The 15564-nt window shown below is 42.0% G+C and overlaps 1 protein-coding gene across 5 annotated transcripts in view; it reads left to right on the top strand.

The window, feature by feature from the left end:
• The window catches only part of LOC101924529 (ankyrin repeat domain-containing protein 26-like), a 59318-nt gene that overhangs the window by 30900 nt on the left and 12854 nt on the right, over nucleotides 1-15564 (top strand). For all 5 annotated transcript variants that reach the window (XM_055807389.1, XM_055807394.1, XM_055807390.1 and 2 more), the window contains 12 exons: nucleotides 118-256; nucleotides 2177-2390; nucleotides 4489-4672; nucleotides 5125-5268; nucleotides 6447-7400; nucleotides 8701-8853; nucleotides 9819-9994; nucleotides 10196-10289; nucleotides 11360-11437; nucleotides 12601-12735; nucleotides 13806-13918; nucleotides 14325-14466. In XM_055807389.1, coding sequence (XP_055663364.1) covers nucleotides 118-256; nucleotides 2177-2390; nucleotides 4489-4672; nucleotides 5125-5268; nucleotides 6447-7400; nucleotides 8701-8853; nucleotides 9819-9994; nucleotides 10196-10289; nucleotides 11360-11437; nucleotides 12601-12735; nucleotides 13806-13918; nucleotides 14325-14466 — 2526 coding nt within the window. The remainder of the gene's footprint in view (nucleotides 1-117; nucleotides 257-2176; nucleotides 2391-4488; nucleotides 4673-5124; nucleotides 5269-6446; nucleotides 7401-8700; nucleotides 8854-9818; nucleotides 9995-10195; nucleotides 10290-11359; nucleotides 11438-12600; nucleotides 12736-13805; nucleotides 13919-14324; nucleotides 14467-15564) is intronic.

The raw sequence follows: 15564 nt of genomic DNA on the forward strand, positions 1-15564 counted from the left end.
CTTTACTGTATTTGAGACAAATCTGTAGGCTGTGAAGGAGAGAACGAATCATTCATGCATTTGTAATGATCTGTAATACTAGACAGTGGCATACAGAAAATACTGTATTTTTTGTAGGTCGGCAGACAAATGGAAGTAACTGATGACCCTGATTTATCTCACTCATCTGTCTCAACTTCAGAGGATGTCAAATTAGGAACTTCAACCTACAACGAGGCTATGATGCTGTTAGAACAGCTTAGTGTGGATCATACAGGTATGTTTTCAAGTCACTGCCTTCGGCTGTTACAAGTTCCCCTTAAAACATGATTTCTTTGTATGCACTCCTAAGTATTTTAGTTTCATATTTTGATATAATATCTCTTTATGATTAGAGATCCCCCTCAAAAGATGTGAAACTGTGACCTAACCTGAGATGTTTGCCTGTATTACCAGCCAACGTGCCTTACTTTATCATTGGTTCTCTGTCTAGTCAGGGCTGAAGAAGCACTTTCTCGCAAAGTACAGTTCAGCTCCTTCTAATGCAGTCATCAAAAGTTAGCAAGATCTTTTTCTTCTTTACATCCCCCTGTTGTGGTTTAACCCCAGCCACACCTAAAAACCTAAGCACCGCACAGCCACTCACTTGTTCCACCCCAGTGGGGTGGGGAAGAGCATCGGAAAGGGAAAAGTGAGAAAACTCATGGGTTGGGATGAAGGCAGTTTAATAGCAAAAGCAAAAGCTGCACACGCAAGCAAAGCGAAACAAGGAATTATTCAGCACATCCCATGGGCAAGCAGGTGTTCTGCCATCTCCAGGACTGCAGGGCTCCATCACGTATAGCAAATATTTGGGAAGACAAAATGCCGTCACTCTGGATGTCTTTGCCTTCCTTCTTCCTCCCCCAGCTTTATATGCTGAGCGTGATGTCATGTGGTATGGAATATGCCTTTGGTCAGCTGGGGTCAACTGTCCCAGCTGTGTGTCCCCCCCAGCTCCTTGTGCACCCCCAGCCTCCTCACTGGTGGGGTGGGGTGAGAAGGAGCAAAGGCCTTGGCTCTGCGTAAGCGCTGCTCGGCAATAACGAAAACATCCCTGTGTTACCAACACTGTGTCCGGCACAAACGCAGAACATAGCCTCGTACTAGCTGCTGTGAAGAAAATTAACTCTATTCCAGCCAATACCAGCACACCCCTCAATAGCTAATGACAAATAGTACAGCAAAATAACAGCTTTGCTTAAAAATAATAAATAAATAAATAGATGTATAACAAAAATCAACTGTTATAAGATGCTTGCATATATACACATAGCATTATATAAACATAAGCATCACTTACTAGTCTATTAAACTATGCTAAAATTTCATTAGGCAAGTGTTAACCTTGGCCAAAGGCCAAACTCCCACCCAGGGGCTGCCACTGCCCCTCCTTGACAAAACAGGGTGAAAAAGCTTGTGGGTCAGTGTGAAGGCAGGGCTGTCACTTCCCAGTGACTGTCACTGGCAAAACAGACTCCACCAATTAAAATACGTTTGGACAGTGAGAAACAAAGACCAAAAAACTTAAAAGGACACGTCGCCACCCCACCCCGCTTCTCAAGCTCTTCTGCAGTCAGGATGTAGCAGTTTCTCTCTGCTGCTCCTTCCTCATCCCTTTTCCCTGCTCCAGTGTGAGTCCTCCCCCAGGCTGCAGTCCTTTGGGGAAAATCTCCTCCACCCTGGGCTCTCCGTGAATCGCTGGTCCTTCTGGAAATATCCACCTGCGCTGGCACGGGGTCCTCCGCAGCACTGCGCTGTGGGCATCTGCTCCAGCATGGTTCTCTCAGGGGCTGCAGGGGAGTCTGTGCTCTGGCACCTGGAGCAGCACCTCCCCCTCCTCCTTCGCTGGCCTGGATGTTCATTTGCGGGGCTGGTTTTCACATGCTTTTCCCCTTCTCTGCCTGTGTAGTGGTTTTGCCCTTTCCTAAATTTGTTTTTCCTGAGGTGCTGCCAGCACGGCTGAGAGGCTCAGCTGTGCCCTGCAGTGGGTCCATTGAATCCATCCATGTCCCGTGCTGGGCGACTCCTGCCTTCTTCTCACAGGGACCTTCCCACTACCGAAACCTGCCACCTGCACCTAATACAGCAAAGCATTGAACAGTTTATACATTGGAAAGTATTTGTGCAACTTTGTGTCTTTTCTTTCTCAAAACAGGTTCTACTATTTTGTTGAAAATGCAAAACATACTTCTTGAATATGAACAGGTAATAGAACATGAAAAAAATCGGTGTACAGCTCTCTCAAGAGAAGTAAGGAAATTGGAAGGTGAAAAGGAGGAGTCACAGTTAAGAGCAGAGGAGACTCAAGATTTGAAATCCACATTGGCTCACCAAGAAGCAGAATGGAAAAGTGATATCCAAAACCTCAAGTATGTAACTTTGTGTTCTGATAATGTATTATCTTGTCAGTGGTTTTGTTCCGAAAGACTCTGATGGAACAGGCAACGGGATGAGAAGTTTCCAGTCTTTAGGGTTTGGGTTTTTTGAATCCTGTGGGCAAGTTACGCTATAAAGTGCATAATGTCAGAGGGGAAAAATGTCTGGGTATCAGCTCCATGTATGTGTATGTTGTTTTATCTTTCTTTTATCGCAAGAGAAGAGAACAAGAGAGTGTGTATAAGAAACTCAGATCTATAAGAGATTTGAGATATGTAATTTTTTTTATTTATTTTGTCCTTGCAGCTTCTGTTGATCTATACTAGGATTTCTGGTAACTCCACACTGTGCAACTCAAAACAGAGCTTAGAGCATTTGTTTGCTTATTGTTTGTTTAGCTGAAAGGTAAAATTTGGGATTGCCCCTTTCCCCATACTCCTGAGCTGACCTGTATGAGTGAGGTTTCTCATCACGATTCACGTCAGACAGGGGTGGCCAGCAGGCACCGTAGGAAATTCAGCAAGGCCAACTGCGAAGCCCTGGCCTGGGAGGGGAGGTCTCCTTGTGGTGGTCCCCGGTGGGATGGCGTGGCTGGGGAGCTGGCCCAGCAGGGCCAGACGGCCCAGGCAGAGAGCGAGCTCAGCAGGAGCCACCGTGAGCTGGCAGCTGGGGCGGCCCGCAGTGGGGCAGTGAGTGCCCACCCCTCCTCAGGGCTTGCTGAGATGTGTCTCGAGCCCGGGGTCCGGTTTTTGGCCTCCCAGCCCAAGAGATCTTACCCAGTCCGTGTGAGGTCGGCTGGGAGATGCCGGGCTGGCCCGGGGGCAGGAACACCAGCCCTGTGAGGGGAGGCTGGGGGAGCTGGGCCTCCCAGCGCGGGAGGGGGGGGAGTACGAGGAAGACAAAGCAGTCCCAGCTTGGCCTGGATTTGACTTCAGCACTTGTTCAAAATTCTCAAATATCTATCAATTATAAAGAATTAATGTTTTCATTTTAAATAAATTCTCCAAGCAGTGTTAAATTTATACTTAAAAGTTACACGTTTTGTGAAATTACACACTACAGCTTATATGTAAATCTTTTTCCTTGCAATATACACCATTCAAATACAAATGTTTCCATCAGTCTTTCAAGTAAATTTAGTAGTTGTTAATTCTTGTTTTGCAGAATTTCTAAAGCAGGCTTTCAATTGGCAGTTCTTCCCTTATGTTCATACTTGATTTTATTTTATTTTTTCTTGTTCACCATTGCAAGTATATCGGAAAAAATAGTCAAAATAATAATCAAACACAAAACTGCTTTCTTGTTTGGGTACTGTGGGCACACCGTGGACCATTTTTTACCGTGTCAGTGCTTATTGCTGATTGTTTGAGTTAGTAAAGTAGATGACCTTCCACAAGTCTTTCATTATAAATTAACTTCAAAATGAAATTGCTGTTCCTTCTCCCAGAGTTAGATCCCTTGATGTTTAAAACTGTTTTTAATCATATTAAGCTTAAACCCTATGCATTTCCGAATCTGGTTTTGAACACTGACATCATTCTTGAGTAAATAGAAACTACTTGTTCTTTCTATGGTCAGCAGTTGTTTTAGACTTACAGAAGGCTTGCAAAAAAATTGTTGAGTCTGCCGTAGATAAGTGGCGTGCTGATTCATCAGTATTACTTCTAGTCACTGAATCCGTAATACGTAGGCAATGCTCAGTATACTAAGAAAATGTATATTAATGATAGTAAAAGTTTATGATGCTTTGATCTGATGAGACAACGAACTCCTTTTTGAACAAAATGTCTGTAATATGAAGATGATTCTTTTTTTGTTATAGAAGTGTGCACGCTAGTGTGTATTTCCCAATGTAAAATTACAAATGAATGTTAAATCACTCAAAGGTTTATTTCCATATCTTGTACAACTGATACCATGGACAATGGAATGAAGTTAGAATTCTTTAAAAAGTTGAAAAGTACAGTAAAAATATGAAATCTGAAAACATTTAACATTTTTATGGTTTGAGTTGTCTCTGCAAGTTCATAATGTGGAATATCTACTTTCATATCAGTAGTTTTGTTTCTCAAATACTCTGTTAAATCCCAGATGTTCTTTGAAACAAGAAGAAGAAAAGAGGCTCAGAGTAGAAGTACTGTATGAGAAAATGAGAGAAAACCTCCAAAAGCAAGAAGATCAATATTGTAAAGAGATGGAGGAGAAACAGAAACTTGAGTTACACTCAAGGAATTTAGAAATGGAGTTAAGAACACTGAGAATGCTCTTGAAACAGGTATATGAAATAATGAATTGAACACTTTGTCCTATTTTCTGCTTCTTCTCAATTGTATTCCAGTATGCCTAGAGAAAGAGGTGCTTTTATTCACGGAAGAGGCATTGGATAACTATTGCCAGATTTTGAGGGCGGTAGAGTACAGTTGGTTCACAATTGGTCTGTTCTTTTTTTGTTGTGCTTTGCAGTTTATTATTCCTTTTTTCCTTTTTCAGAATTTAAGTTTCATTTGTGTTTCAGGCAAAGCCTGACTTTCTTCTAAATTACTACAAAACATCCTGTATTTCTTCTTCTTGAATTTTCAGAAGAAAATTGCAATTTATTATATATAGGTGGATTATCATAACTGTGGGGAATAAAATATATTTTCAAGTGTACAAGGGAGAATGGGAAGATGTATTGCTAGCTCTGATTTTTCTTAAGATGCAAGTAGTTGTATTGTATTACTGTAGGTTGAAGAGGAGCGTGATGAAACACAGAGACAGCTCTCTCAGGAAAAAAGTGCCAGAGCCCTTCAAGAAGGAATTTTGAACAACCACCTTTGGAGACAAAAGGAACTCGAAGAGACAATAAGAACTATAGGAAAAAAATCAGAAGTAAGCAGATTTTTTCCTAATAAATCAGATTTCACCATGTTTGTTTTAAAGTCATAATAAATCTTATATAACTTTTTCTAGTTTTTGATGGTTTATTTACAGTTTACCAGTGTAACTTAACTTTGTAAATACCTTTCCTGTTTTCTCTTATGTCCTTAAAGTTCTGGAAAGCAGCATTAGTCCTGTGTGTACCTGAATTACTTGCGCAAGTTGGAAACTAAAAGAAGACACTGTTTACACCGTTTCTTAACCTATCTGTTATTTTTCTTTCCATAGACATTTTATTATCACTTTTTAGGGTTTCTAGCAGTGAAACACCTAGCTACCTATGTCAAGGTTGACCAGGAAGAAAGTTGTTTGACAGTGTGTTTCCATTATTTTTTTTCTTTTAAGTACTTATTCCCTTATTGAACTTTCTTCAAGTATGCCTTTCTTTTCCACCTCCACATACTAAAATTTTATGATCGAATATCAACAATGAATTCAACTCTCTGTAGGAGTTAGAGTAACCAGAGGAGAAAAAGCAATCATAAACACTGTATTAAAAAAGATCTTGAAAAGAGTTTACTGAATTTCCTAAGAATGTGCAGTGCTTTAAAGCCTTGTTTGTTCTTGGCTGTGCTGCCCAATAAATGTAGGGTGAATGTGTTTAAGTGGAAAAAAGTTATACATATAAGAAAGGGGAAATATACAGGACTACTGCACTCCAAGGATGATGGAGTTTTATAGCTAACTTTCAGTAATACAAAAGGATAAGTGTTCAGCAGACATTTGAGAAGGAAAATACCCTTTCTAGCCTTGTTTTTACCAGATCTGTAGCACAACTAATTCAACCTTAAAGGCAATATTATACAGGCATGCACATACAAGAAAGCACAGTCATTTGAAAAGCTTTACACTTGAGATATTTTAAATAATTTTATTATTAGGTTGCTGTTTTAAGGGGGGGGGGGAGGCATTGTGTATTTGGGATGTTCATTTAGGTTTTAAGGATATGTTACACTTCCATTGTGTACATGCATTGTACATGTGCATGGGTTCATAGAGTAGCTTATTGCCTGAAACTTCCTTTGAAGTCATGCTTCAGTGTTAGAAATGTTAAAATGCAGTTTATTGCTGAAGTTTTTTTGTAGATTCATTTCCCAGTTGGCTCTTTATTCATGTTCCCTGTCATTCAGGAATCCAGCAGTGAGAGAGAGAAGGATCTATTGTACAAGAATCAGTTACTACAAGACGAGATTGCTGTGCTAAGGCTAGAACTCAATCAAGTAAGACTTAGGCACCAGGAGGAAGAAGGAAAATATTTAGAGGAAAATGAGACCTTGAAAGAAAAAAATGAAGATCTCAAAAAGGAACTTAAACTGAACGAGGAAGCATTAACACAAACGGTTCTTCAGTACAATGCAGAGCTGGACTTACTAAAGACAGAATCTGCAGTGCTGACTTCCAAACTTGAGCAGACAAACGAAAGCAAAGGCAGATTAGAGACAGAAATTGAATCATTTCGTTCCCGCCTGAACACTGCTGTTCAAGAACTTGAACGTCATCGGTCGTCAGAAAAGGATGCTGATCGAAGATTTCACAGAGAACGTGATGAATGGCATCGCTTGCAAGACAAGCTCCATCATGACCTCTCCGACATGCAAGAAACCAACAAGAGCTTGTCTCAGCAGCTGTGTAAAGCTGAAAGCAAAGCTAATAAGCTAGAAAATGAGCTTCACCAGTTGAAGCAAGCCCTCAGAGAAAAAACTTTGCTTCTAGAAATGACACAAAAAGAATTAAGTCAAGCCCAGTGTCAGGCAAAGGAATACGATCATGCTCGACAACTTGAGAAAGATCAAGCAAGCAAACTTGTAATAAAACAGGAGTCCTTGCAGGAGCGATTGGCCCAGCTCCAGAGTGAAAACCTTTTACTGCGTCAGCAACTGGAGGATATGCAGAACAAGAGGATCATGAAAGCAGAAGTAGTGAATGATGTGCAGGACCGGTTTAATAATATTCTCAACAAACTCAGAGCTGATACGGAAAAGCAAGTTTATCTAATAGAAGAGCGAAACAAGGATTTAAATGCAAAGTGTTCTGATTTAAGGGAACAAGTCTTCAAATACGAGACTGACAAAGTAGAAAGAGAGGTAAAGTATATGCTTAGAAAGAACAATTTAAAGTTTATCCGTTTTTGAAATTATTTTGTTTCTACAATGTACCTGGTATGTATATGCATGGGACCAAAGAATACTGATTTGTTGTGGTTTGTTATGTTTCTCTTGGAATTGCGGAAAGTTTTGGCAAACGGGATATTAGTCCTCAGATCTAAGCAGAGAACAGAAAAAAGGTATCCAAGTCTAAGCTCTGATCAAGAAAGGTGATTCTTCTTACTTAGTCCATTTTATGCCCTATAGAATAGTCTTATGTATTTGATGGTTTTGATGTAAGTCTTTCACTGATGACATGAATGAGAGTGGTATAAAAGGAGGAACCGTCCAATACACAAGGGCTGAGAAATGACGATGCAGACAAGTGAAGTGGTTGGGGATGGATTTATATGAAACTTCTACAGAGGGGGAAAAAATAGTTTCTCTGGAAGTTGCTATCTAGATTGAAGAGTATTAGTAATGTCCAGATGTTAATTTCTTTATGTGTTTTGAGGGTTCGAAGGGGCCTGCCTGTTCCTCAAAGTTCATGTCAGACGGTGACCTTAAGCTTTCTCTTCTCTTCTGTGATGTGTAGCCACACTCCAGCAGTACTGTCAATCATTGTAATCTGTGACTTGCTTTGTATTCTTACTGCCAAAATAACAGGCTCCTTTTGAAGATCATGTGAGAGAGTGTGTGTGTATATGTATATAGCTATATATGAGCTATCCAGAGGTTTGTAAACCTAATCTATGAGTATAAAGGCAGTTGTTGTTCTAAAACAAGCTGATTAAGAAGACTACAAGAGGATGTGATTCAACATACCCTTAAAGTGTATCTCAAAAGAGCTTTCAGATATATGTATTCATTTAGTTATATTTGTATAATGAAGGAACAGAACAAAGAACAATCTAATACAAAGTCCTGCCTTCAGTCATCAGAGTACTATTTGCAGTCAAACTATGGCTCTTAGATCACAACAGATTTCTTTGGGTTTTGTTAGAAAAAAATACCTGATTGCAGTGTGTGTTTGTGTATTGTTCAAGGAAGAGCAATACTTGAGCCTTTTTTCTGTGTTAGGAAGCAGAAATCCTCACGAACAGCTGCTGATAGTCAGAGGTGCTCAGCTGAGAAAAGGATGATGAGAGGTCATCATCCGTGCAGATGCCTGCTGGTGGCAGGCAAATTTTGATACCTTTGGGTTCAATCTAAAGACAGGTCTAATTGTATAATCGAATAAATTAAAGGCATATTTCGTGTTCTTAGGACTTTCTTCATGCTCGTTTAACTGTGTCGTTAGGGCATGGTCAGACAACTGCAGCAGGAGCTTGCTGATGCACTTAAAAAGCAATCTATGTCAGAAGCTTCACTTGAAGTTACTACACGCTACCGCAGTGACCTGGAGGAAGACAAGCTCCGCTTGCAAAAGGAGTTGGAAAAGGTTAAAACTGAGGTACATAATGTCTGTAACTAGATGAATAAATCTGAGTGTATCTGTTGAAAGGAGGAGTGAATGTTGTCCTAAAACCCTAGAAAAAAATTCAACAGAACAGATTTAATGACGTGTGAATTAATTTCACTGTTTTACAAATGTGTCCAACTCTTTGGCACGAGGATGCTGTGCCCTTACTTGGGCAAAGGTTTGTATTTGCTAAGATGCTTTGCAAAAGAAAATGATGTGTCTCTAGTTTATTGCATTTGGTTTGGCCAAGCTTGTTGTCTGATTTTGGAAAAAAATACAAATACTGTACTGCTGCATTGGTGCTTTTTTATGGGGTCACTGCTCCTTCCCTGCCCCACCACCACAGAACCTGTGAATTCAAATGCTTTTGTAACTTACTGTGCATATATATGCATTTCCCTCCACCTCCCTCTTCTTTGGCCCTGCTCTCATTTGCCACGTTTAAGCAGCTTTCTTGCAAGTGAATTGTAAGCTAATTTTGGGCACGGGGGGGCGCCACGTTTTTAAATTTTCTTATGAAAACTGAAGTATAGAGGCCTTGGAGTTCTGAAAACAGATAATCTTAAATCTCCTTATGAGGCAGTTGTGAAGTCACTTCAGGAGAAGAATGAACTTTTTAATCCACACTTTCAATGGAGGAGCAAACACGTGGATACAAAGAGTGTCCCAAGTCACTGACAGGGTACGAGGGGCAGTGTCGGTGCTCGGAACCGTGCTGCAGGAAATCAGTGGAGGGATGGGAGAGGCCAGTGTAAAAGATGGTGAAGTAACACAGCTTGTGTTTATTTGCTTGGAGAAGTGAAGGTCTGAATGTACTTGAAAGGATTACAGCTCTTTGGGTAGAGGGTATGTGCAGATATATGCAGGACTTGAATTCTTCAGCAGCAGTCGATTCCTTTGACTCCTCTCTACAAAAGCTCATCTGACTACTGTGGATTCTTACTGTGAGTTTACAGTTGCGGGAGTTGGAAGAACAGCATCTTCAGTCTGAGCATTGTGTTCATGACTTGAAAGCTGCCTTGGATAATAAGGAAAGAGAAGTAACAGCTTCTTCCCAGAAACTGCAGGAGCTCCTGAAGGCATCTTCTGGGACTAACACTACTATAAAACAACTGCAAGAAGACGTGCAACGGTAAGAGAATAACACAGTGAAACAAGGTGTCTGCCGCTTTCCGGGATTGTGTGGAGGGAACAGGATAGTGTTGTTGCATCACAGCAAGTTAATACACGATTTTGAAGGATGCTTTTGTTTTAGATGATGTTATTTCACACTGTTCTTTCAGAATTGGTGCTAGGGTGGATTTCCCTAATAAGACCTGTATTTCTTTTTAAGCCTTGAAATTGAAAATGCCAGATTGGAAGCCACAGTCCAGCAACAGAGCGATAGGATTGAAGCACTTCAGAGAGATCTGCAAGCTTTTGCCTCGGTAAGCTGGTCATAAACTTCCCTCTTTGTGAGCTCCTGAGCCCAGTTGCTTATTTCTGTGGGAAAGCGATAAGATGAGGTTTTCCTGGAGAGCCTAGGGGAGCTCAGTCCCTGTGTTCTACTGATTATAGGCTGCTTGAACCGTTCCCTAGCTTTCTGGGTTTGAGTTTTCCCATGCTACTATAGCAAGTCCTCCTTAACGCTCTGAAAGGTAAGGAGTTGCCACTAATATGCTGGTGTAACTACTGTCTGCTTTAGACCCGTCTTGACATTAGATGCTGCTTCAGGCACTTGTTGGAAAGTGTAGCATTAAAAGTATTTATCAAGTTAAATCTTGGAAATACCACAGGGGATATTGATGCTGGAGGCCTGACGGGCATCATCAGATGGGAACAAAAATTGTACTCCTCAGAGCTTTTGCTGCTCAGCATTGCATTTCCCTTGCCTACTTGATGTGTGTCTGTTTCTGTGAAACAGTGAAGAGGTGTGCCAGTGGTGTCATTTGCGTAAGTCAGTGCAAGCCTTGGAATTTCCCACTCTCTCTACACAGTGGTTAATTTTAGCTCAGAGAAGGTGCTTTCACCTGTGGCCTGTATGAAGCAAATTCATTTTGTATTGTAACCGGTGACCTAGGGTTCCTGTTACAACTGTAGTTGTTAATTAGTGCTGAAGAGATTTTGAAAACGACTACATGTGAAAGTTGAATTTTGTGATACACTGATACTGACAAGAGAAGAGGAAAGGCAGTCACGGCGCTGGTCCTTCCCCTGTGGTTATTGGGGTACGGTTTTCAAATGTACTGTGGGTGGAGAAAGCTACTCCTGCCTGTTTTCATTGACGATCCTTTGCGTACCACATGGCGTTCTCTCTCCCCGAAGCAAAGAGCAGAGGTGATGATTGCTGACAGTTTTACAGTGGTATCAAACTAAAGCCATTCTGATTGGTGCTGGGTGTAAAGACTCTAAGAATGAAGAGGTGTATGTAATATTGGGGTTTTTTTTGGTCATGAGGTGTAAACTTCAGTCTGGAAAGTCATAGTGTGTCTTCTTGCTTCTCTTCTTGCTTCTGTAGGTCCATAACCACCTGGAAGACTTGATAACTAGCTTACGGACAACGCAGGCAGCTGCAGAGGGCCACCACCATCAAGAGGTACGTGAGTGGCTTCTATGAGTGTTTCAGTTTTTGAAATTGTGCAGGTAATTGAAAAGATCAGGTGGGCTGTGTAGGCACAGTGCACCTCACAATACCCTTCTGGTTTTAGGGCAAGGCACCCTCGAGGGAAAAGACTGTAAATTTCCTCATTCCCTTCCTGCTGTCTTTTGTATCTGTGTCGTGGTGTGCAAGACAGTTGTGTTTGTCAGCATAATTCATCTGATGAATTCTCTCCCCCATCCTACCAGGGGGAGCGAGCAAATGGCTGTGTGGTGCTGAGCTGCTCACTGGAGTTAAACCAAATGGCAGATAATGGATAGGATGGATGTTGTGGGCGGGGGGAGACCTATGGCTGAACGTTGAGAGAGAAGACCGGCATTGGGAGATCCGTATTATCTTTGCAGCTTTGTCAGAGCTTACCTTTGAGACAGTGTTTGCTTCTGTTGTAAGACCCAGCGTTTCACCTACTCTGTAAGGACACTTGAGAAAGTTGTACACCCTAAGGATTTTTTTAATCTAAGCCTTTGTGCTAAGGTCTTCATGACTTTCTGTAGATTAGTAGACATCTTTTTTTTTTTTTTTTTCTTTCCTTAGAGTGCCACTAAAAGCATGTAGTCAGCTTGCATTCTTTATATTTGAACTGAATCAGCAAGTTCTGTTTCACTCAAATGCATCTGTTGGATAAATCTTTGTCCCTTTGGGTAGAAGCATTAATAGCATTGTTGATTTGAAAATGTTTTCTTGCTTTCAGGAGATGTACAGCTGTTACAGAGGCTGTGAGGGTAGGGTATTTTCTGTGGTGAGCACTAGAGGAATTATTACATTATAAAGTATGTATCATTATGAAATCCAGAGGACCTTTTCAGGAAAGCTATAGGGTGATTTTGTGTGTGTGTGTGTGCGCGCATGTCATCTTATCCTCTAAAGTTGTAACCTCATCTTGTCACTTCTAGAGTATTCCTTCTTCCCACCAGCTCCAGCTGCTGTTCTTGGTTATGTTTCCTACATAACATGTTTTACACTCCTCATCAACCTTAACTGTAGGTCTTGGATGGGGAGAGGAGAGCTTAGGCCTGTTTCTGTGTAAGTTACTGCATTCTCCTGCACTCTGGTCTTTCCTGGCCACCTTACTTTTTCTTTTGGCACTGTTGCTTTCACAGACACAGAAGCAGAACATGCTGGCTCTGACGTCGAAGGACTTGCACAGCATGTGGGAGGAGCACTTGAAGTCAAGATTCCACCTTGAAGAGCGCGTTGCTCAGCTTGACAAGGAAAAGGCTGAACTGTTGGGACAGGTGAGCCCAGAAAATTCTCCAGGCATCGAGCCAATACCCAGGAGAACCACATGCACCTTTTGGTCAAGTTCTTACATACTCACTGTCTTCTGTCATCCCTGCCATTCAGGCTTCAAGGACCTTATTGTTAGGGGTCATGGAGGAAGCAAATAAAAGCTAGATAGGTATCTTTGTGTAAGTTCTGGAGTGGTTCTGTTGGGAAGAGTTCCCGGTGTGGTTGGCTATCAGTTGAGCACATCGAGCAAGGCCACAGTTCCCAGTTCCTCCTTGGATTTCATGTGGTCATCTTCTGACCCCTTGGTTTCTGGGTACGTTTAAAAAGCTTGCTGTTTCCAATGCATGTACGGAGGAGCTGCTGTATATTTTCAGCGTAGCGGGAGCTTAAAAGCCTTGCAGAAAAACGTACTGAAGGAATTCTGGGTAAATAAACTAGTTCTTGGGAAACAAGCAGTGGCTGCCAGTTTCCAAGGGGCAGCCTTCCCCTTTTCTGCCTTTCTGTAGAGGAAAAATGGAAGTACAAAGTCAAAACAGCTGGCAGCTCTCCTCTGGTGTGGCTGAGAAAACACCAAGAGGAGGAACAGCACGTGAATAAATAAATACCCACACAGAAGAGATGGAGGTAATGGCAGAGGGGAATAAAATGTTGAAGAACACCAAAAGATCAGATTCTTCCACAAGCCCCTGCCTACTGGTTGGTGGAAGATCCCATGAAAGCTTTAGATGGATCGATGTTCTCCCAAGAAGTGCATACCTACATAATCCCTGCTATGAGCAGAGGCAGTGCCGGAAGTGTTCTCCAGCATCTTTTCCACCTTTTTTGTCCGGAAGAGGATGGCCTTAGCTTCAGTGAGGGCATCTGCTTCTGTAGTTAGATATTGGTTTGTTTGATGTGAAACCTGAAGTGATTGAATATTCTCAGGAATTCTGTCCCATGCCATTCTCTGGAGCTTGGCTAACAGATAGAGACATCCGGCAGCTTCTCTGTGGAGAACGCTAGATGTACAGACTGTATATAGATATTTTTCCTGTGCTCTGCGTGTATGATACATATTTCTTTTCTCTTTTGAAAGTGTGAGAGTGAAAGAAAGAAAGTGAAGAAGCTGGTAGAGTTGAAACGCCCAGTTGAACTACGTCTGAACGAAGAAATGAAAAGAAACCTCGATCTGCAGAAAGACTGTAAGAGGTACGGCTTTTTAGTATGGTGAAGAGGTATCCCTAAGTAGAAGTCATGCTTTATTGAACTGTAATGTAGAAACAGGCGTACCTAACTGTGAGCAGCATCGTGTTAGTTCTTGCAAGGTGCTTCTGTACATCAGCCCCTAGTTTTCAATAGCTGCCAAAACAACTGCAGATGCAGGTTGCCCTGCAGTTCTCCTGGGGAAAAGGGAGTCTTTCATTCCTCTTTTCAGGTGAAATTTGGACTCTCCGAGTGTATGTGGCACAGGAATACTGGTTATTCTCAGTAATTCCTGGTGTGTCAAGCACATTAAAGATGAATAAGCTCTGTCTGTGCTGATTACGTGAGAGTATGTGAAAAAGTCCAGTTTTTTTCCTTTGCTTCATTGTTTTCGTGACTAATTTGCGTACAGGTTGAAGAGGCTGTTGAGCAAAGCTACAAAGAAACTAAGGGTCTATGAGGAGAGAGGGGGACTGTCCCAGCTTAATTTGCAGGGAGAGATGAAGAACACGTCTTCTGAAATGGTCAATGAAGTTGGCAGATTAAGAACAAAGGTGAGCTTTGCTTTCTTTGGGTTATTTTGGTGGTGGTGGTTTTTCTTTCAGAACCTTTGTTCTTTCTTTATACTTCTTTTCATATTGTTGATTTTGATTATTTTTTTTTCCTTGGCTGTATTTTGGAATTGAGTGTTTTCTGATGTTCCTTCTACTGTCACAGTAGCAGATGACTGTAATACTGATGTAGTTATTAGGGGTAAAGATGAAAGTGTTCCATACACAGCAGTATCTGTGAGGGCACATCAAGGGTAGGCTGTCCTGCAGAGGAAGGGCAAACCGAGAGTCACGGCAAGGCTGGCTGGGTCTGTGACCACACAGGCCGGGGATCAGTCCCACAGGCCCTCACCAAGAAGAGCAGAAGAGTTCTGGGGACAGTAAGCAGAGTCTGCCAAGAGTGCAGGTCACCAGGCCAGTCCATAGGGATGGGCAGGTCTGCGGTCCTACTGGGACGTCACGTCCATGGGTGAGGGTCAGGGCTGAGAGCAGTGAAGGCCCAGCACAGGCCTGGCTGCAGCTTGAGGCCGTGGCAGCATCGTCCGGCTCTGACGGATGAGTTCCCTCTCGGAAGAGAGAGGAGTAACGCCACCATAACTCGGAACGACTGCATGAAGTTGGCTTTGCCCAAGATCACCCCCAGAAGCCTGTCTTAGGCACCAGTTGAGCAGGAGGCAGTTGGGGTTTTGCTTTTCTGAACGGTTCTTTGCTTCCTAAGGCACAATGCCATGTGAGGTGATGCATTAAAAATGCAATAACTTATTGCTTACTAGTAGCTGCCTCAGTCCATCTTTCCCTGGTCATGGAGACCCAGAAGTGCTTATGAGGTTGCTCTGGCTGTTTGGTAGCATGTAACCTTTTATCTGCTTCTCTGCTCATTACTGAGATTTGTTGCTAGAGCAGCTGTATTTCAAAGTTGTTTTCCTTTTTAGAACATATTATTGTAGAATGAGTCAACTGCCTTTACAGTGGCTCATTTTTAGTTCACAGGTTAGCAGCATATTTGTGTTCCTGTTGGAAGAGTTATTTTGAATGACAGGGCATGGAATTACGTTTGGGCCATTTTAAATAAGTGTAAAGTTTCTACTTATGTTAGAGACT

Source organism: Falco peregrinus, chromosome 6 (genome assembly GCF_023634155.1).
Source record: "Falco peregrinus isolate bFalPer1 chromosome 6, bFalPer1.pri, whole genome shotgun sequence".
Classification (NCBI taxonomy): domain Eukaryota; kingdom Metazoa; phylum Chordata; class Aves; order Falconiformes; family Falconidae; genus Falco; species Falco peregrinus.